The sequence below is a fragment of the Capsicum annuum genome, chromosome 11 (genome assembly GCF_002878395.1).
Source record: "Capsicum annuum cultivar UCD-10X-F1 chromosome 11, UCD10Xv1.1, whole genome shotgun sequence".
Taxonomy (NCBI): Eukaryota; Viridiplantae; Streptophyta; class Magnoliopsida; order Solanales; family Solanaceae; genus Capsicum; species Capsicum annuum.
Window position 1 is genome coordinate 88,020,508 of NC_061121.1, and position 21,128 is coordinate 88,041,635.

Consider the following 21,128-nt stretch of genomic DNA (forward strand, 5'->3'; position numbering starts at 1 on the left):
TAAGGAGAGAGAGAGAGAGTAGATGGGATATGTCAAAAGAGTATTTACGACGATCAATCAACTAGCAGATCTGAAGACAGTATGATGGAAGAAGTTCAGGCCTTACCACAATACCCAACGAGAGAGAGAAGTTCTTTAGAAGTCTTGCTTTTTTGAAAATGCAAGGATGTTTCCTGCATATGCTAGTCAGAATCTACTAATTTTTCCCAATCATGTCAGATATAGGTTATGGCTGTATTTGCTGGAGAGATTCCAATAGTTACTGCATATATTCCAAAGAAAAGAAAAGTAGGTAGGACAATTTGAAGTTCCTTGATAGGAAATGATGCAATATCACAACGGAAACGAAACGAAATGCGAGAATTAAAGACAAGAAAGTAAAAGAATGGATAGAACACAAGAAAAGGAAATCGATAGCAACCAAATGGTATAGTAAACCCTAAGACCTCAATTAATTAATTCAAGTCAAGTACCAACCTCTTACGAAGACCTCAAGGGAAATCAATTCACCTTGCAACCCTCGTTTCTAAGCAAACTTCACCAAAAGCTTTATCAAGCTCTTAACTCTCAACAATGAGAAGTATTTAGTATTCAAAAATTGAGGAATGAAAGGCCTAATCTAGCTATTTATAATTTTGGCTAATTAATACATAAATGGCATAACATTAACGCGATACACATTACTTTGGCCCAACTCGCAAAAGTGCTGCATTAGAAGCTTCTCCAGTTTGCTCAATTGTGTGAACCTCAGTCATGCGATCTGCACTCGAGTTTTGCGAACCCATCTCCCTCCTTGGTCTTCTTTCGGTCTCCAATCCAATCATCATGACATGGAACCCTTTAGATGTTATCAAGGTGTGCTCACATATGTCCACCTTCATGAATAAGCCTTGAAGTGCTTGTAATACCTGCGTCGAATGGCGTGGAGGTGACCAGGGTCACATTCTTATTTTCTCCTTGGAAGGGGTTTGTCCTTGAATCTAAATCTTGCAAAACATGGAAGAGAATGAATACAAGTCCTTGCTCAATCCCAACAAGATAATCATCATAGGGTTTATGATACCTAAAGTAAGCATAATAGGCAATCAACACTCGAAATTGCTCACTTATATGATGTAACCAAGCATCAACATGATCTAGGAAAAATATGTACTTGAACAAAACTAGTGATACTTCGCTACTCAAGAGACTTTGACAAAGAAGTAAATCAAAAGAACCATAGAAGCTCACATTGCCTTTTGAGTCAGCAACCTATCATAACCTTAGCTAAGTGCAACGTCATAAACAAGGTGAACCCAAATTAAAGTCTCCACCCAATGCACTAGCTATCTTCATGAATTAGAAAGCCTAAGAATAAGCATGAGCCATGTATACATACCTCTCTTGTAAGAAATACAAGATGTGGCTTCATATCAAATTATTGCTCCATGAGGTTTCCTCCAATGACAAGTCTCCTCGGACTGGTCCCTTGGTAAGGCTTCACAAACAAGTCAATCAAATAATTGAGTTCATCAATAAAGAGACTTGTACCTTTAAGCTCATTGGTCCTACACCAACCTTTAAGTAACATTGCCCCTCCCTTTAGATTAGAAGCTTTAGCATAGTAAACATCAAGAGAATACTCTTTTATTATCTCATTGCTCCCCTTCTGTGAAGAGCATTCCTCTTTGTTGGAAGTCTTTTCCACACACAACTTGGGTCCATCAAGTGGAGTATAAACCCTCAAGGACTTTTCATCATAGGGAAGGGTGCAAATAATTTTATTGAAATCTTGCTTGCCGTCTTGACCAAGCTTCATCTCACAATCACCATAATTGAAGTGGTCATCGGGGTCAAATGGGAAGAATATCTATAGGCATGGGTCAAGGCAACACCCGTTTATTCCAAGGGTACTCCTATCACTATAAGACATACTCTCCACACATGAATGCATATCTTTATATTATGCAAATAGAGAGTAAAGAAACGTGTCACACAAAATAACTTCACCTAAGGTGTCCTCAAGTTCATACTTACTATTAGGTTCAAGAACATTGTCGAGAATATTCTCAAAAATTGGAACACACAAATAGCAATTTGAGAACAATAAATACCTTATTTTCAACATCCCATAGTGGGTTATCATACAAACATAGCCCTTAAGAAGAGCTCATCATCCTTAAATAAGACATTTTACATGAAGAGAGAATAATCAATCAAAGAAGAAGCATTAAAACATTTAATTTCACTCTCAAAAAGACAAATATCATCCTTTAAAGCATTTTCATTCGCATAATATGTATGAGCAAAATAAGTAATGGAATCTTCGACAAAATATATGCTCAAAGTGTCACTTCTATTCAAATGACCAACTTTATCAACATCATCACTAATTTGAGGCTCCTTAACCACATTACGAAATCCCTCAATTAGTGAACCAAAAAATATCATATGATAATGTACTATCATTCAAAACACAAGTCTCAACACTAGGTGGACCCAATCGACCTTACAAGAAGAATCAATTCGATTATCAATAGTATTAGCTAGTGTATAAACCCTCAACAATGACATTATCAACACATGGTAAAGAATCATTAGGCTCACATAAAGACAAGCTATCACTCACACTTAGTTCATTAGAAAATTCTAAAGTGTTAAGTTTAGCTATTTTGCCTTGATGCGCTCACTAGTAGGATCTTCTTTTAAGTCCAAGAATCGTGAAAGATCTGATGCTCAGTTGGAAGATCGGGAGAAGGAGAAGACGAAGAGCCTGGAACATGGTTTCAATAGCATTGACATGGGTAGTTTGGAGAGATAAATAGAAGAGCTTTTGAAGGTGTAGAGTCGAGTTTCTTGCTATTGAGGAGTAGTCTTCGCTCTCTTATTTTCTTTTGATGTAAATGGAAAGTTCGTTCTTGCTTAGAGATTGGGTGGATTTTGTAGAGCTTCATATTTTGTAGATTTTTGATCTTTTGGTATAACCTTCGTATACGACTGGTTTGGTTATGTTTATGGATGAAAATACTTGATAAAAAAAATAGGATTGTTTTTACTTTGGGGTGAAAAGTGTTGGCATACACTTCAAGTTTGTCCAAGGAGTCCATCAAATTCGAACTGTTGCCATATGACCAGGAGATCACGGGTTCAAGCCTTGGAAACAACCTCTGGCTGTAATGCAAGGTAAGGCTGCGTACAATACACCCTTGTAGTGGGGCCCTTCCCCAAACCCTGCGCATAGCGGGAGCTTTAGTGCACCGGGCTGCCCTTTTTTTACTTCCTTAAGAGCATCCTTTGGGTGTTGGAATAAGTGCCCAAATTTCCTTGATGAGGCTTGGGAAAAGTAAATGGAAAGAAATGTTTTCCCTATTGGTCCACGACATGCTCAGACCATTTTCGCTCTATACTTGCTTAGTCAGTTGACTCCTAAACATAAGTGACAAAAGTCCATGGGAAATACATCACACCATATCTCCTCATAGTATTCATTGTGGATGAAGGAGACCTTTACACTCTCAGTTGCATTTCTCCATGGTATATGGATATCACTTTGACACGAGGTATCCTTGAGTATTCTACCGCGGGTGGAGTGATGCAGTTTGCATAGCACCACTCATTGAATCTCACAAATATCCACCTTTATTTCAAGAACTTGTCTCCTCGGTTCATCATTATAAAGCTTCGTGTGGCCTCCTTCCACACATATATGACTCTCATGATTCTTTCATTATACTTTATTTCGAAAGTTTGCCATAATCATAAGCCCTTTGAATTCCACTTATGGATTTCCACCAAGTTGAAGCAAGCACTTCAAAGTGTGCAATAGGATATGTGGCTTTCTTGACTTCGATCAAATCATGGTTTTGGAAATCCGATCACATTGCAACTCCCCGTCAAGATAGGCCTCTGGATTACACTCCTTTGAAAATAGGAAGAGCCTCCTCTATGGAATTGAGACCTATGTCATTTCCCCCATATCCGCCTTGGTTCTAATAGCTCAACATTTGTGCATAGGTGCGAGAAGTATAAGATGCAGTACTCTTAGATATTGGAAATGCACTCTCTTCCTCTCGTTGAACGAGTTTGACTTGAACTAACATAACTACACACACCATTTGACTAGGATAAGAAGTACCACCAGACAGAGAATATGAATTTCCGCGATCTTTATACCTCTAGTCATCTTCATCCTTATAGTGGGAAGTGTAACATCCCTCACACGTTCCAACATCATCATAGGAACCATTATAAGTCTCTTCGTCCTCTCCATCCTCACCATAAGAGCCATGATCACCATTTCCTCAACTTCTCCTCCGGAATAATAGCTCTCATGTCCATATGGTTCATGATCATGGCTATTGTTATAGCCTCCATAATCACCATCATCCTCATACTTATAGCCTGCCTCCATTGGTAGTAGCATAGTCTCCAATGTCATAATCACATAGACCCGAAGCTATTTATGTCATACTTCCTTATGGCTCCTTTGTACCTACAAAACAAACAAACAAGGTTAGTAATAAAACCTCTTCACTACCACTTACATTTTTTCACCTTTGCTTGCCTCACAAATTGGCGCAACTATTCTTAAAGCTTGCTTAAATCCGGTGGTATACAAAGTGTCAAACAATTCTCTTGGTCGGAGTGGATCTTTGTTCAATAGAATAATGGACAACTCAATTAAAGCTAGCGGAATTGAGCCAAGAAGCTATAACGAGGTTAAAACGAGAAAAGCACGAAACACATTAGCACGAATGGAAAACAGACACAAGAACTAGCATCCACAAGTACAGAACAGGTAGTACATGCACACTAGTTGTGGAAAATAAAAAATGAAGCGCGAAAATCGGATAAAAATAAAAATTCTGGGCTCAATTTGGGTGATCACTTGAAACACACTTTAAATGACCCAAAGAACCCATGGCATCAATTGGAAATAGCAACATTTTAAAATTTTTGTACTTTTATTTCACTCACAGATTGCAAAAGTAGGTCACGAAACTATTATGCATATCGCATAAAGGTCCAAGTCATCGCTAAAATAGACAAAATAGAAGGCACCTCAATTGACCAGTTATGCGAGCTACACTTTGAGAAATGTGAATCATATTCCTCTTTTGCGATGTCATTAAGCCTTGCAAAAGTGGATAGAAAGTTGAAGGCAGAAATGTGATATCCCAAACCACTTTTTGCAAGCTCGATGGAGTTCGCAAAACTATCCTGCTGATTTTGTCCCTGAAAATTTTGCTGAATCTTTTGATTTTCTGATATCTTGGATCCACTTTACCTAGTATTTACCCTTTTTGGACCCAAAAACTATTTTTTCAAAATTTATACCAAGGTTTTGGATCAGACTTGTACGTTTTGCTTCTTCCAACATGATGATCTGAAGATCACCAAGAACACCTGAATATTTACATTTGGAACTTCTTCAAATCAATTCGTATTATCCCTAAATTTCAGATCTAGCTTTCCTTCAACGTAAAGATCAAAGCCCAGTACAAATTGGAACCAATTAAACACAAAATCAAGTAGATCCTGCTCAAGTTCTTCAAGTCAATAATAGTGAAATCAACCCGGAATGACTTGAAACTTTAGATTTAGACTCTATTGCAATGGAGACTTGTGAAGTCGAGGATGCCGAACCTTTGCTTGTCCAAACATAGCTAATGATTAAAGAGAAAGAAAGGGCGACATCACTGTGGGTCCCAACAAAATATGCTGAAGCAAGGGAAATTGTTGGGGGCAGACTTTCAGGGACACGAGGAGGAAGCTCTGAAATTATTACTCGGAGTAGATAGTTGTAGAATGGCAAGAAGAATGGAGTCTGATGTGATCGGTAAGAAGATCAGGTTCGAAGGGGCCAAAGAACTAAAAGTCGGGTTAATTTTGAGGTAAAATCGAAAGTGGTGGTGAGAGGGGTAAGGGAAAAAACAATTTGCTCATTGTATAATGCATATCAAAGTTGTTTCATGGAGTGTGGGGGGACTGAATTGCAGGGGTAAAAGAAGACTAGTCAAAAGCATGGGGGTTAACTGGAATGCAGATATATACTGTTTCCATGAAACCAAGTTGGAGGGGGACTTGACAGAGATAGTAAAGCAAATTTGGGGAGGAAGATGAGTTAAGTTTACCTGCCTAGAGGCAAGTGGAACAAGAGGGGTGATTTTGATGATGGGGGATAGTAGAACTTGGAAAGGTGAGATCTTAGAAGCAGGTTCATATACTTAAACCTGCAAACTAGAAGCTCAACTTCCAGATTTTTCTTGTCATATCAGTGGGTTTTATGCTCCAATTGTTACTTAGAAAGGAGGTTCATGTGGGAGGGGATAGGTGCTGTGAGGGGGATAAACCTTGGGTTGTATGTGGGGACTTTAATGTTTGCAGATTTACTTCAAAAAAAAAGAATTGCGTAAGAAGATCAAAAGAGATGAAGGAATTGTCGGACTTCATAGAAGATATGAGCCTTGTTGATTAGCCATTGGAGGATGCCAAGTACACGTGGTTTAGAGGGGGACAACCAAGTAGCAGCTTTCAGAATTGATAGATTTCTAATTTCTGAGGAGTGGGATGACTGTTTTAAAAATCTGAAACAGACTCCAGTACAATGAATTACATCTGATCATACAATGGAGAAGAAGCAAAAGTTATTTCAAGTTTGAAAGTTGGTGGCTAACTTCTGAGGGGTTCAGAGTTAAAGGGTGGTGGGACAGCTTCAGTTTCAATGGAAAACCAGACCATATATTGGCATGCAAGTTAAAAGAATGGAGTAAATGAGAACAAAGGTAGCTTAACCTTCCAGAAAAAGAGTTAGTTAGGGAAATTGTCAGAATTGGAAACAGTTCCAGTCTCAGAAGATAGAATACTCACAGAAGAGGAAACAGTCAGAAAAGCAGAATTTATAGAATATGAAGGGTTGATTAGGCAGGACATGGAACAGTTACAGCTCACCGAGGACATGACCCTAGATAGGAAGGTCTGGAGGACGCGAATTACGGCAGAGGACTAGGGCCAGTTTGGGTCGCTAGTGTAGGGAATTACTTGGTGGGGGTTTTATTCATGTTATGATTCCGTGTTCCGTGTTCCATGTTTCATTACGAATCTGTGTGTTTTCCTCTGCTCTGCTCTGTTTTATATTACTTATGGGTGCCGTATTTATGTTATGTAATCTGCTTCTGTGCTTTACTATGTGTTTGTGTGGTATCTCGTGCCTTGAGCCGGGGGTCTATCGGAAACAGCCTTTCGACTTCTTCAGAGGCAGAGTTATGGACTGCGTACATCTTACCCCCCAGACCCCACTAGGTGGGAATACACTGGGTTTGTTGTTGTTGTTGAAGGGTTGATTAAAAAAGAAGAAATAGCAGGGTGACGAAGATCTAGGGCTTTATGGTTGAAGGAGAGGGACATAAATGCTATGTTTTTTCACAAGATTACCAATTCAAATAAGAGGTACAACAACATAGATCAGTTGTATGTACGAGGTGAACTAACTGAAGATGTGGCTATAATTGAAGGGGAAATAGTAGACTATTACCAAAATCTTTATACAGAACCAATATGATGGAGACCTGCCAATCTTCTACCTAATTGTCCAGTGTTAACAAAGGAAGAAAATGAGTGTCTTCAGGGAAGATTTGAAGACGAGGAAGTGTTAAGATGTCCTAAGTTGCTCGGACTCGGGTGCGGGTATCCGAGACAGGTGCGGATCCGAGAGTTGGATTCGTCAAAATATAAATTTTAAGATTCGGGGGTGTGAATCCGAGTATAGATACGGGTGCGGGGACTCGGCTAAAAAAATCAAATATTATAAATATAGAGTTATAAAGATATTTTATTTATAATGTTATTGATGAAGACAAATTTAGACTTTTGCCAATTTTAAATCAATTTATTTTTCCTTGACACATCGGGATTCAAATTTATTTTTTAGTTATTTTACTATTTTTAGTTATTTTGTCACATATTTTACTTTTCAATTAGGAATAGTATTAGTAGTAGATACTTTTTTCAAAATTGTAACTCATGTATATTTACAAAAAAAATAAAAAATTAAGTATAATTAAGAGTGTTTTTTCCCTTTTTCAATGTTAAGGTAACTTACGTATAATTATATATTAATATACATTATTTTTAATTATAAAAAATTTAAAATAAAAAAGTCCAATAAACCGACATGCTGCGGTCATAAGTATACACTAATTGTTTTTATTAAAAAACATGTTAATATTAATATAATTAATATATATATATATATATATATATATATATAACAATACAAACACATACAACGCCGTAACTGAACAGTGCCGCCGCCGCTGACTGAAGTGGGACGACGACGACGACGGTTTCTCAACAATGGCGACGGTGGTGGCACATCGACAACGCCGTCTCTGTTTCGGTGGTCGTTGGTTGAAATTTTTTCAAGCAAGTCGCCGGTTAATTATTTGATGTTTTCAGTCAAATTTCTTCTTTAATTTGGTCAACGTCTCTGAAATCGTTTGACCAAATCGGAGACAACGGAAGCACCAGCACCCGTCTCAGTCTCGTTTCGAGATGGGTTTGGCGGCAAAACCGCCAAGTCCGAGCAACATAGGAGATGTCTGAAGATGTGTGCAACAGATAAGGCATCGGGGCCTGATAGTTTTAGAATGAGATTTTTTCATTAAATGTTGGGATGTGGTGAGAAAGGATATTATGAATGCCTCTCAAATGCTGGGAGGTGGCGAGAAAGGATATTATGAATGCCTTTCATAATTTCTATGACCAAGAAACATTTGAAAGGAGCTTCAATGCCACATTCATAACACTTATTCCAAAGGAGAAAGGGGTCAAGGAGCTTAGGGATTTCAGAACAATTAACCTAATTGTGGTAGGTATACAAAATCTTCGCTAAGGTTCTCACTGAGAGGATAACAGAGGTGATGGCATTTATCATGGGCAGACAAATAATGGATGTAGTATTGGTAGCCAATGGAGCAGTGGTTGGGATCTAGACAGAGGTAAGGAAAACCAGGCATTCTCTCTAAAGCTTGATATAGAGAAGACCTATAATAATGTCAATTGGGTATATCTTTTAGGAGTTTTGGAATTTGGACAGAAGTGGTACACTAGATAAGGTTTTGTGTATCAACTGTAAGCTTCTCCGACCTTATCAATGGTGCACCAATTCTCTAAAGCACAAAAAGGGCTAAGGCAGGGTGATCTTATCTCCTTTTTTGTTCTCATTGGCAATGGAAGAGATCAATAATATGATTAAAAATGCCAATTCAAATGGTTGGGTTAGGGGTTTTAATGTGGCTGGAAATGGTAGGGAAAGTTTGGAGGTGACTCATTTGCAATATGCAAATGACACTAATATTTTGTGATGCAGAAGAAGATTTAGAGTTCCAAGGTTGATACTTGTATTGTTTGAAGGAATGTCTATACATTAATTGGAGACTTAGAGTTCCAAGGTTGATACTTTTATTGTTTGAAGGAATGTCTATACATTAATTGGAGAAAGAATTTTCTGTGTCCACTCAATGTAGTAGCAAACAGGGAAAATTTGATGCAATTCTGGGTGGTGATGATATAAGCTCCATGGGCTCCACTTCTTTGGGATCGATGCTTCAAGGATCACATCTACGAATCCAAGACTTGATCGTTTTAGGGGAGAAAATGCGTGTGTGGATGATAGCTTGGAGAGCGGGAGAAGCTATACTTGATGATGTCATCCAAGGGAGCGTTGAGCAATACTGCATTTGGATGATAGCTTGGGCTTCGAGAGGGTATGGGCGCCCATTTGCATTGTTTTGGATCTTGAGTCACTTTTGGGCCCAAGTTGCATTAGGGTCACTTTTGGGCCCACATTGTAATAATAAGTGGCCTTTGGGCCTATATATAGCTAGGACCCTCTTCATTTTAGACTTGGTTGATTTTGGATATGTTTGTATACACTTGCGAGTGTGTTTATGTTAAGCTTGTTGGGAGCTTATTGGTTGTTTAGAAACATAGGTTGTGAGGGTTCAACGTCTCTCTCTGTCTTCGTAAGAGAATTGGTGCTTGTAGTTGGATTATGTTTGAGGGTCTCAATTTAGTATATTGTGGTTTGCCTACGTTCCTTCTCGTGTCATTCTATCCTTGTTTGTTTATCTCGTTTCCTTTATTTGTCCTTGTTTCGTGTTTGTTCTCGTTTCCGTATTTTCGTCTCATATCAGGTGAGATAGGTAATTTACCTACCACTTATCTTGACATATGCCTTTAGGTGCTAAAACAAAGTCCAAAGAGATATGGACAAGTGTGGTGGAGAAATGTGAAAAGAAGCTGGCCAGATGGAAAGGATAGTAGTTGTCATTTTGGTGGCAGATTATCTCTTTTAAATTCAGTTTTAAATTCATTGCCAACTTACATGATGTTCTTGTTCCCATCAGTAGGCTAGATAGAATAAGAAGAAAGTTTTTGTGGCAGGAGAACAAGGAAAAGAAATGCTACCATTTAGTAAATGGAAATCATTGGTTGTGGACAAGAAGTTAGGGGGATTGGGGATCAAGAACCTGGTAAACCATAGCAAGGCCCTCAGAATGAAATGTTTGTGGAAGTATGCCAATGATAAATAGACTCTGTGGGGGAAAGTGATAGAAGCTAAGTATGAAGAGGACGATAGGTGGATGACCAAGGAATTTGCAACTCCATATGGAACCAGTCTGTGGAGGTCCCTCAGAGAGTTGTGGGATGAACTAAAATCTTTCTCCAATATCAAAGTGGGCAATGGGGGAAAGACAAGCTTCTGGAAAGACAATTGGCCTGAGGAAGGTAACCTGGAAAGTCTAGCCCTGGATCTTTACGACTTAATGCATCACCATCAAAGGTATATTGCAGAATTGTAGACACCTGATGGGTGGAGATTTAATTTCAGATAGCAATTTAATGATTGGGAAATTCCCAGAGTAGCAGAGTTTATTAGCACAGTTGAGCAGTTCAGTGGACTAAGAAAAGGGAATGATGAACTATGGTGGCAAGGATGTGAGAAGGGTTTCCAAGTACACAAGGCCTACAGGAGAATGAACAATCCCATTCAGCAGCCTAGCAGGTGGCCTTGGAAAAACATTTGGAAAACAAAAGTCCCTTGCAAAGTAGCATGCTTTGTGTGGCTATTGGCGAAGGAAGCAGTGCTTACTCAGGAGAATATCATGAAGAGGGGATAGTTATGTGTCCGATATGAAGGGATAGTTATGTGTCCGATATGTTACTTGTGTGGAGAGACAACAGAGACACTGAGCCATCTATTTTTACTTTTCAAAATAGCCGGACAGCTTTGGAGGTTATTTTTAAATTTAAGAGGAACATTGTGTGACCAGGAGGTCACAAGTTCAAGCCTTGGAAACAGCCTCTTGCAGAATGCAAGGTAAGACTGCGTACAATACACCCTTGTGGTGGGGCCCTTCCCAGACCCTGCGCATAGCGGGTGTACCGGGCTGCCCTTTTATTATGGTAGCATTTCCGGAAGAATTTCAGAGGCACTTCTTAGCTAAAACTGGCTATGATGGAGGATTGTCCTCGCAAGTAGCTGGTGGACAATTTGGAAGGAAAGAAACTCTAGGTGTTTTGAGAATATGGAAATAGCATACAACATATTAAGCTAAATTGCATTTTGATCATGCGTTTTTGGTGTAATCATATCTTCACTAATGATCCTGTTTCTATTATTGATGTTTTAGACTCATTATAGATATAGGATCATAGTAGTTTCTTTTTGGAAAGCTTCATGTAGATGTGGTTGTAGTACAACCTTTGTACTGACTTGTTTAAAGATATACATATATAACAAAGTTACCTGTTTTGAAACATACAGGGAATACAAATCTAGTGTTCAACAACAAAAAACAACTCAAAAATAAAAAACGTTTTTTGGATTTTTTTCTGATTTTCGAAATCAATACCACAATCCAAGATAGATTCATAGGAACAAAACTAAATTCGTCTCTAATGCCAATTTGATGCAATATCACAATGGAAACAAAAAGAAATGTGAGAATTAAAGACAAGAAAGTAAAAGAATGGATAGATAGACACAAGAAAAGAAATCGCTAGCAACCAAAAGGAGTCTCAATCAATTACTCCAAGTCAAGTACTAACCTCTTACGAAGACCTCAAGGGAGATCAGTTCAAATTGCCCCCATTTCTAAGCAAACTTCACCAAAAGCTTTACCAAGCTCTCAACTCTCAGCAATGAGAAGTATCCAATATTTATCAAAGACCAAGGAATGCATGGCCTAACCTAGCTATTTATAGTCCTGGCTAATTATTACATAAATAGCCCAAAAGTGGCTCTTATACAAAACTGCAGAAATAGTTAAAGTTGTAAGAAATGTGATCTTCATCGAGCTCGCTAAACAGTTATGCGATACGCAACTCCGATCATGGTGGGTGACTGGGGGATTAGTTTTAAGCCACTGCCTCGAGAGCTACCTATGAAAGAGTTCCGGCTATGCATGGCCATCATAACATTCATAAATGAGATTGATAGATGAATAGTCATAACTTTGGCCAGCTCGCAAAAGTGCTGCTTTTGAAGCTTCTCCAATCTGCTCAGTTGTGCGATCCTTAGGTGACTTTTGCGATCCACACTCGAGTTTTGCGACCCCATCTCCCCTCCTTTGGCCTTCTTTTGGTCTCCAATCCAATCATCACGACATGGAACCCTTTGGATGGTTCAGGGTGTGCTCAACTATGTCCATCTTCATGAGTACGCCTTGAAGTGCTTGTAATTCCCGCACTTTGCTCCTTGCGAATGGTTTGGACGTGTCAGGAAGTGTCCTTGATATGCTTTGTTATCTTCCATTAGCAGGAAGCTTCTTGGCACAAATTTTAGGTTGGTATCTTTTAGATGTCACGGTTATGTCTGTTTGCACCTGGAAAGTGACAGGTCATTACTCCTTACATTATACAAAATTGTTTATTTTAAGGAAACCCGGTCGGAGTATTATACCGTGTGTTGTGATGTGAAATTGAAAATTGATTTTCCATGGTTAATTGCTTTTGCAGACCATTCTCATCACTTCAAATGGAGCTTGGAAACTTGGTGGTTTCGGTTTTACCATATCCGCGGATCAAGCAGCTGATTTATCCAACATGCAGGCTTTCCATTATGCGGTGAGTAAATAATGCTAGGAGCTTTAAATGGTTGCTATTCTCAAAAGAATATTTCTAGGATCTGGAACTCATGTCTTAATTGAACTTACTATGCTTCTGGAGAACCTGCTTTTCTTAGTTCACTTATCACTCATCAGTGCAGCTGTGAACATGGAAATGACACTGTCTATACTGTTGACTTCTCGTAACAGATTGTTTGTGGAATTCTCTATGAACTGACTATGATGCTCAGGGTGTTCAGAGAATAGTTGCTGGGAATATTTGAAGTTAAATGTGAATGTGGGCTGTAGGGGTAGGGTGGGGCTTACTACATAGTTCGTTTTCTTTCCAGTTGTGTTATGTTTGTCATGTTCTGATGTGTCTCTCAAATATGACAAGATGTTCAAACATCATGGCATGTTATCATGTCTCTCATCATAGTACATATGGGCCACTATTTGCTGTCAACTGATCAAGTTAATACTGAAATTTCTATTTTTACCTTGTGATAAATGAAACAAATATGGTTTGAAATGACGTACAGCTTAGTAGGCATTTGGCTATAGGATTTGGGACCACAATTTCAAGTTTTGATTTGAAATTAGCATTTGTTTATGAAATTTGCACAAAAAACCAACTTCAAATTCAATCATGATTTCAAATCAATTTCTCCAAAAATAGAATTTCAAATTCCAAATTTAAATGTAAAACTTGACCCATAAAATCATATTTTGCAATTAAAGACCCATTATTTCAAATTTTGCGAAAAAAACAAAAACAAAAAAAAGACTCATGCTCTACGTGGAAGAGATTGTTTGTACCGTGTGGAAGGATTATACTAAAGGATAGCTCGTTACTACTATTGTCGACTAGTGGATCTTTGTAAAATTATGTGTATTTGAAAGTTTGTAATAATATGTAATTACTAGTATTTATTTATAAAAGGAACATGGAGATGTGTGATTTATTAATGTGTGGTGCCTTAGGACATTTCAATACCTTGTTTATGAACTATGATTTGCTCATCTGGTAAGATTCTATAAGTGTCGGGTATGTTTTAACAGTTTTCACAAATTGTCGGGCTTCTGTGTTTATGAAAAGAAATACAGCTTAAGAAATTTCAAATCCATACCAACATGATTTGAAACTACTGATTTAGAATCATGTCCAAATGGGTCCTTAGTACTGATGAATGTTTTTTTTTTTTTTTTTTAAATTATATGTGCCTATGGTAAGACTGTAATAGGTCCATGTTTTTTGCTAATGTTAGAAGATGGTCCATGTTATTGTTTCTTAGTCTTTGACTGAAGCTGCAATTCGGTCCGTATTGTTCCCATTTCATGCTTGAGATTTTATATTGGTGCTTTAATGGGTCTCGGTGTTGGTTGTAATCAAATCTTTCATATTCTAAGGACATTCAATTCTCATGTGGCCTTACGTTGGCGACGGCCATAGTCATGTGAAAATACTGTTTCTTCTGTGTTGCTTCAACCTAAGTTGCTCGGACTCTTCAAAAATGTCTTCGGGTGCGTGTCGGATCCTCCAAAAATAGTGTATTTTTGAAGGATCTGACACGGGTGCGGCAACATTTTGGAGAGTCCGAGCAACTTAGGCTTCAACTAATCAGCACAAGCCCATTGCATGCGTGCTTTACAAAAGAGGTCCTTATATGCAGCGGCATGCTGAATTTTTTAGCAGAATCAACTCGTTCTATTAGAAAGGGATTAGGTTACCTGCTTGTGTGCTGCCAGCATTTTGTCAAAAGTTCCTTGTTTGCAGCAGTTGCTGGATTCTATTGCAGATTCAACTTGTTCTATTGGGAAGGGCGTAGGTTATGACTAAATCTAGGGTCTAGGAATGGTCATATGCCTAGATTGAGAGGGAGGCAGAGGTGCTGGTAGTTGGTAAAGGGGGAGTGGGGAGGGGAGGGGGTTTGACAAATGGGCTGTCTAGGAAGAATCAGTTGGTTGAGGAAGTCGGGCAGTGGAACAAGGATAGTTGAGGCTGAAGGGGGAAGGGTTCACTCAAAACTGTGTGTGTGTGTGTGCGCGCGGCACCCTCATTTCAAAGGTTAGGAAGGGAATAAGGTTTTTATGCTGTGGCTTTTCATGAAGAATGTCACAAGGAGGGGGTGGAAATAAGGAGGTCGTGTTGCGAGAGTCGTGGGTCTTAGTTGTGGAAATTAGAGATGGAACTGAGTAGTCTGACCGTTGCAACTACTGCCTTTCTTGTAGAGCTTCTATTTTAACCTTCTCTTTGCACTCTCTGTTTTTAATTTTTATTGGTAAATTACATGATCTCCTTTTTAAGTCCTTTTTAATTTGTTGCCTTCTCTCTGACTTTTTACTTCTACTTTTTTACTTTTTCTGTTAATACCTTCTTTTTCCCTCGAGGGCCAAAAACTTTTTCACCCGTTTTTCCTTCCAAATGCATCCTAGTACTTTACTGGCTTAGCCTGTTTGCTGTATTAAGCTTCTTGTATATCAGCAGTCTTTGAGCTGCTTTATAGAAATAAATTTATCTTATCCACAAAAAAGGTTTGATTGGGCCACTGGAATATCCAAGAACCATTTAATAAGGTCTATGTACATCCTGCCCTACCCAGACCCCACTTTTGGTACTACTTTTGGTACTACACTGGATATGTTGTTGTTGAGGGCGAAAGTGGCTCAAATCAGGAACAGTGGGAATGAAATTGCATCTCAGTCAAATGTAGTGGATCAATAAAAGGAATTTCTTGCTATTATTTAGGTAGTATGAAAATACTGAAATGGCTAGTTAAGTTAAGGAGTGACATGTCAATACAAGATGTCTTCGCTCATTAATTGTGTCTGAGACAGAGGGATGCCTTTTGGCATCCAGTTATTTGGCTTTTCTCCTCAGTAGGACAAGCATTTTTGGACTGTGGAAATACATGAATGGAGTTAATAAATACAATATGAAATGATTTTTTTCACATATTCTAGTGTTATGCAACTGAGGTCTGTGTGATAAGAATCAAACGAGGAAGAACAAGAAAAAAGAAGACAAAGAAAAAGGATATGTGGAATTATCGAGATTCAAATGGATTTACGAGCAACAAAAGACTTGATACCTTCACCTCGCGATTGAACCCAATCAAACAACAATAACTCTGGTCAATCAAAGACGAGACAACCAAATTGAATCCACAAAAGAGGTGACTCGATGATTGATTAAGTGAAAGAAGTTAACACGAGCAATATCGGGAATCCACCTCAATCACTCAACTACAATTAACAACTACTTGATTAATCTAATGCTAGGCTTCACCTAGAAACTACAAGCTTAAAAGCTCTCAATTCATCATAAACATCATAAACTAAGGAAGAAAATGGCTAAGGCAACTATATATAGTTATTGCCTTTGCAGAAATAGCCTATTGCAAAAATAGCTCAAAAGTGGCTACTTTAGGAAATAACCCACAAGCGCCCTTCTTGATTGACCAATTGGCATCTTGATCACCAATGGCCTTGTGTCTTTATTACTCCATGGCTTTCTTCGGGCTCCAAACTATCATCCATATGTAGAAGCCCATTCTAATGTGCCCCTTGCTAATCATGCTTGTATCTCTACGTCTTTTTTCATGTCACGTGTTTTCACTTCACACTCTGATGTTCTTTGTTCTTTTTGAACGTTATTATTAATAAACAGAATTTATAAGGCTTTGATAATTCATGGCATTTCATTGAGTTCACACCATAATGATAACAACAACAACAACAAACCCAGTGTATTCCCACATAGTGAGGTCTGGGGCACACCATAATGATGTCAAAGCTATTTATTACTTCATCCGTTCCTAGATACTTGTCATGTTTTATTTTGCACACCTTATAAAAGAAACATTAACTAGAGGGTAATTTGACCAAATTATCGTTATTCATTACTCCATTCAATTTAATACTTTCTCTCTTTTGCACCACATTATATTTCTACATATTTATGACTAAGGTAAAGGTGGAACAAACAACTAATCATATCTTGGTTTTTTAAAATGACAAGTATTGTGGACTCTAATCATATCTTGGTTTTCTGAAATGACAAGTATTGTGGACTATCTATTTTTTATAAGGATGACAAGTATTTAGGAACGGAGGAGAATGGTTAAGTGGCTCAACCACCCATTCTATCAAAATATCCCCATCATGTGTGCACACTGGTATTCCTTATTCACACCAAAATAATTATTTAAAAACTTTTTGTTTTATTACATAATGTCCATGGCATAATCTTCTCATGTTCCAAATAGCCCAAAGAATACATAACGGCATGGTGTTCCATGCTGTCTTGTTCTTCTCTGTGCCCACTCTTTTTATACCCCAACAAGTGTCTTTGCCGCTTTCCTCATCTTGACCCAGGAGAATGCAAATCTTTATTCCATCTTTCAATGGGATATCAATTACTTGGATGCGTTTGAAAGTCTCTAGATAAATTGTAGAATAGATTATCTATTACAACTGGAAAGAACCCAAGATGTCCTGAAGACAAGCAGAGCTCCATAAAAAAGATCAAATAAATTGTTTTTAACCTAATAAAAAAAGGTCAAAGTGAATTGTTTTTGGTTGTTACTGTTTTGGTATATGATAATAGCTTTCATAATTCATAGAGTCCTCACAGGAACCGTATCGGGACTTCTGATATACATACTCACGTAGCACTTGTGCGATTTCTGATATACCTACTTATGTAGCACTTAGTGCTACTTCAATAAAAGTATTACCTTCAAAATAAGCTATTACAACTGTGTCATGAATCTGCAATGTAATAAGATATGATCAGTAACCTTCTGCCACCTCCCTTACACAAGCAGCACTGACTCTCACCAACCTTCTCTTGTTTCTCAATTATTTTTGTTAATAGTGTCTGGTACCACACATCATGTAAAGAAAGCAACCTTTTCAGGTGCTCTTAGTATCCCAGAATTTCCTTCTCACCTCCCTCCTTTCCACACTTAAGTCTTACTTTAATGTGATTAAAGAATATGCTTACCTAGTGTTATCAAAAAAAGAATATGCTTATCTAGTTGACAATGACTTGTATTATTCATTGCATGTAAAATTTCTGTATTAAACAAATTATCTATTATATATTTTGGTTTGGAGGTGATGGTTACTAAAAGTAGCTTTATTATTTGATGGATTGTTAGGAATATGATGTTGAAGATTCTGTTGTACCACTTCAGCCATCACTAGAGTACACCGCACCAGAGCTGGTTCGAAGTAAGACATATTCTGTTGGGTGCTCCTCTGATATTTTCAGTTTTGGATGCGTTGCCTACCACTTGATTGCTCGGAAGCCTTTGTTGGACTGCCACAACAATGTGAAAATGGTACTTTCAAATGTAGTTGTTTCTGTAATGTAATGACTGCCAACTGCATGTAGCGTCCTGATATTATTGCTATGCAGTTCATAGTAGATATCTACTCATTATATCTGTCTTTTTGATAAGGTAAATAATGATGTAGGTTGTTCATAGTAGATTTCTACTCATCATATCTGTCTTTTTGATAAGGTAAATAATATTGTTGATGTTGGGAGAAGCCCCCATATAAAAGCTCAAAATATGATACTTTTAGGGACCGTGTGGGTGCAACCACTCATTATATTAATGGAACTCATTATATTAATATAACTGTCTGCATAGTTTTGAAGGTTTTGATTTAATCCATGCTATGTTTCTGCCCTAAGGCTTTGTTGCTCGGATATGGTTGTTGGCATTCCACACGGATGTGGATCTTGAACTCGGATTTTTCATCACCTAGTATAAGTAAATTCTTTGTAACACTTAATATTTTATTCACAACTTATCTTGTATAATAGCAAAATGTTCTGGTATGTGAATATTTTAAAGAAATGGATATTGGGCTTAACTCAACCCCAAAATCTAGCTTGTAAGGTGATCATTGTTCAAGTCCATATAAGGAGATCAATCGCCAATCCCTTTTTCGACACGGGACTCTTAACCAGCGTTTTGGACGGCGAAAGGCGACAAGGCCCCGCCTCACCACGCGGTGAGGCGAGCGGCGAGGCGATAGCCTTTTGAATGTACGGCGACAATTAATATAAAAAATTAAAATAATATATAAATGATCAAAATTTCAATAACACTAATATATTAGAAACTATTTCAAGTCAAGAATTAAAAATAGATAGTAGACAGATACTAAAAGTCTAGAACTTAAATGACTCAACAATTCAATTAGTATATTACTATCATACTATGTTAATTTTATATAAATTATTAAAAAAAAATTACATAATAAGGCTACAACTTACTGGTTACTGTTACAGTAACAGTGTAAGGTTGTAACACTGTTACAGAATATAGTATTATAGTGGAAGCCGAAAGGAAAATAGAAGAAGAAAGAGAAAAAGAGGAAGAACAAAAAAACAATCAAAATACAAGTATTGGACGCTGGATTAAGAAGAAGAAAGAAGAAAAAAAAATAGAAACCAGTAGTTCACTGCTTACCGGAGTAGCGGGAGTCGCCGGAATACGTTGTCAGTCGCCGGAATCAAAATTGTGAGATAAATGGTAGCAGCCACAGTCACCAATTAGTAAGTTGGTGGAGCCAAAATGGGTAAATAAGTCCTAAAATTAGCTTATATACCTAAAACCCTAATTTAAAAAAAAATAAAATTAAAAGGCGAGTCGCCTTGCCTCGCCATGTCGCCTTTCTCGCAAAGGCGACGCCTTTTGAATGTCGTAGCGCCACGCCGTGAAGAGGCGATCAGGCCTCGCCTCGCCATTCGCCATTGGCGACGAGGCGCTCGCCTTTTACAACACTGCTCTTAACACTCACAGAAAACCCATACCTCGTTAACTGGAGTGTGCCAATATAATATGACGGTCCAACATCGGTGAACAATGAATTGGAATGGGCTTGACTCTGATATCATGTAAAGAAATGGATGTTGGGTCTAACTCAAACTCAAAAGCTAGCTTGTAAGGTGAGGATTATCCAAGTCCATAGACCAATTGTGGGACATATATATATATATATATATACGTATATATATATACGTATATATATATATAAAACCTAATATGCAATCAACCTATTCATGTCCATATCTGTAGTCAAAAGTCAAAGCACCCTAGTTAGGTTTGACCAAATCTAGTGCAGATTCCCTCATCGACTCCTGAATGGAAGCTACTTGAAAGCTCAAATATCACTCTTTTCTCATTCTAAAACTTTATATGTAGCCGCCAGGTATATCTTTGAAATTATCCTGCAATTTTCTTTCTCAAAATGTGTGATAGTTGAGGATAAATTGACTCAGTGATCTAGACCAAAGGGGGTAGAGGTGGTTCTCTTGTGTATGTCATAAGCTGCGAAGGAACTTATATGTTCGTCTTGTTGGGGAGAAAATGTGGTGCCTCATTGGTGTTGAGTTACTCATGAATCCAAGTTTCTGTGATCAAATGGAAGGATCCTCTCGACCAAAACTAGCAAATTTGTAACTCAACCAAGTCATTTTTCCTGAGTGAGATATCTTTTCTACCAAAATTTACCAAAATGAAGATAATTTGACAGTCCTGAAAGTTAAATATAGTACCTTGTTGCTTATCTAATTTTTTCTCTTTGAGATGTAATCCTGTGTAAGATGAATTTTTAATGAAATATTACTTTGGAATTACTGTTACTCTTATTTGAGGGTTTCTTTTTATAATAGTGGTCCTTGTACAACTTTCTTGCAGTACATGAATAATTTGAATTACTTATCCAGCGAGGCATTCTCTTCCATTCCACAAGATCTAGTTCCGGACTTGCAGAAAATGCTTTCTGCAAATGAGGCTTTGAGACCAACTGCCATGGATTTTACAAGTAAAATTGTCATTGCTTTAATATCTCGTGAGCTTTATTCATTTATATCAACACATTTCTTTGAGGGTGTTTGGATTGACTTATTTTAAGTGCGTTTGGCTTTTAAGCACTTCTATATTTTTGGAGGCGCTTGCCACTTTACTTTAGGCTTAAAAAGTACAAAAAAAAAAGCCAAAATCCAAAAGTAGG

At 37.8% G+C, this 21,128-nt stretch overlaps 1 protein-coding gene across 1 annotated transcript in view; it reads left to right on the forward strand.

The window, feature by feature from the left end:
* Positions 1–21,128, forward strand: part of LOC107847273 (SCY1-like protein 2 A) — a 91,222-nt gene that overhangs the window by 16,192 nt on the left and 53,902 nt on the right. Inside the window, exons 3-5 of the mRNA XM_016691466.2 lie at positions 13,003–13,110; positions 18,257–18,439; positions 20,813–20,939. Coding sequence (XP_016546952.1) covers positions 13,003–13,110; positions 18,257–18,439; positions 20,813–20,939 — 418 coding nt within the window. The remainder of the gene's footprint in view (positions 1–13,002; positions 13,111–18,256; positions 18,440–20,812; positions 20,940–21,128) is intronic.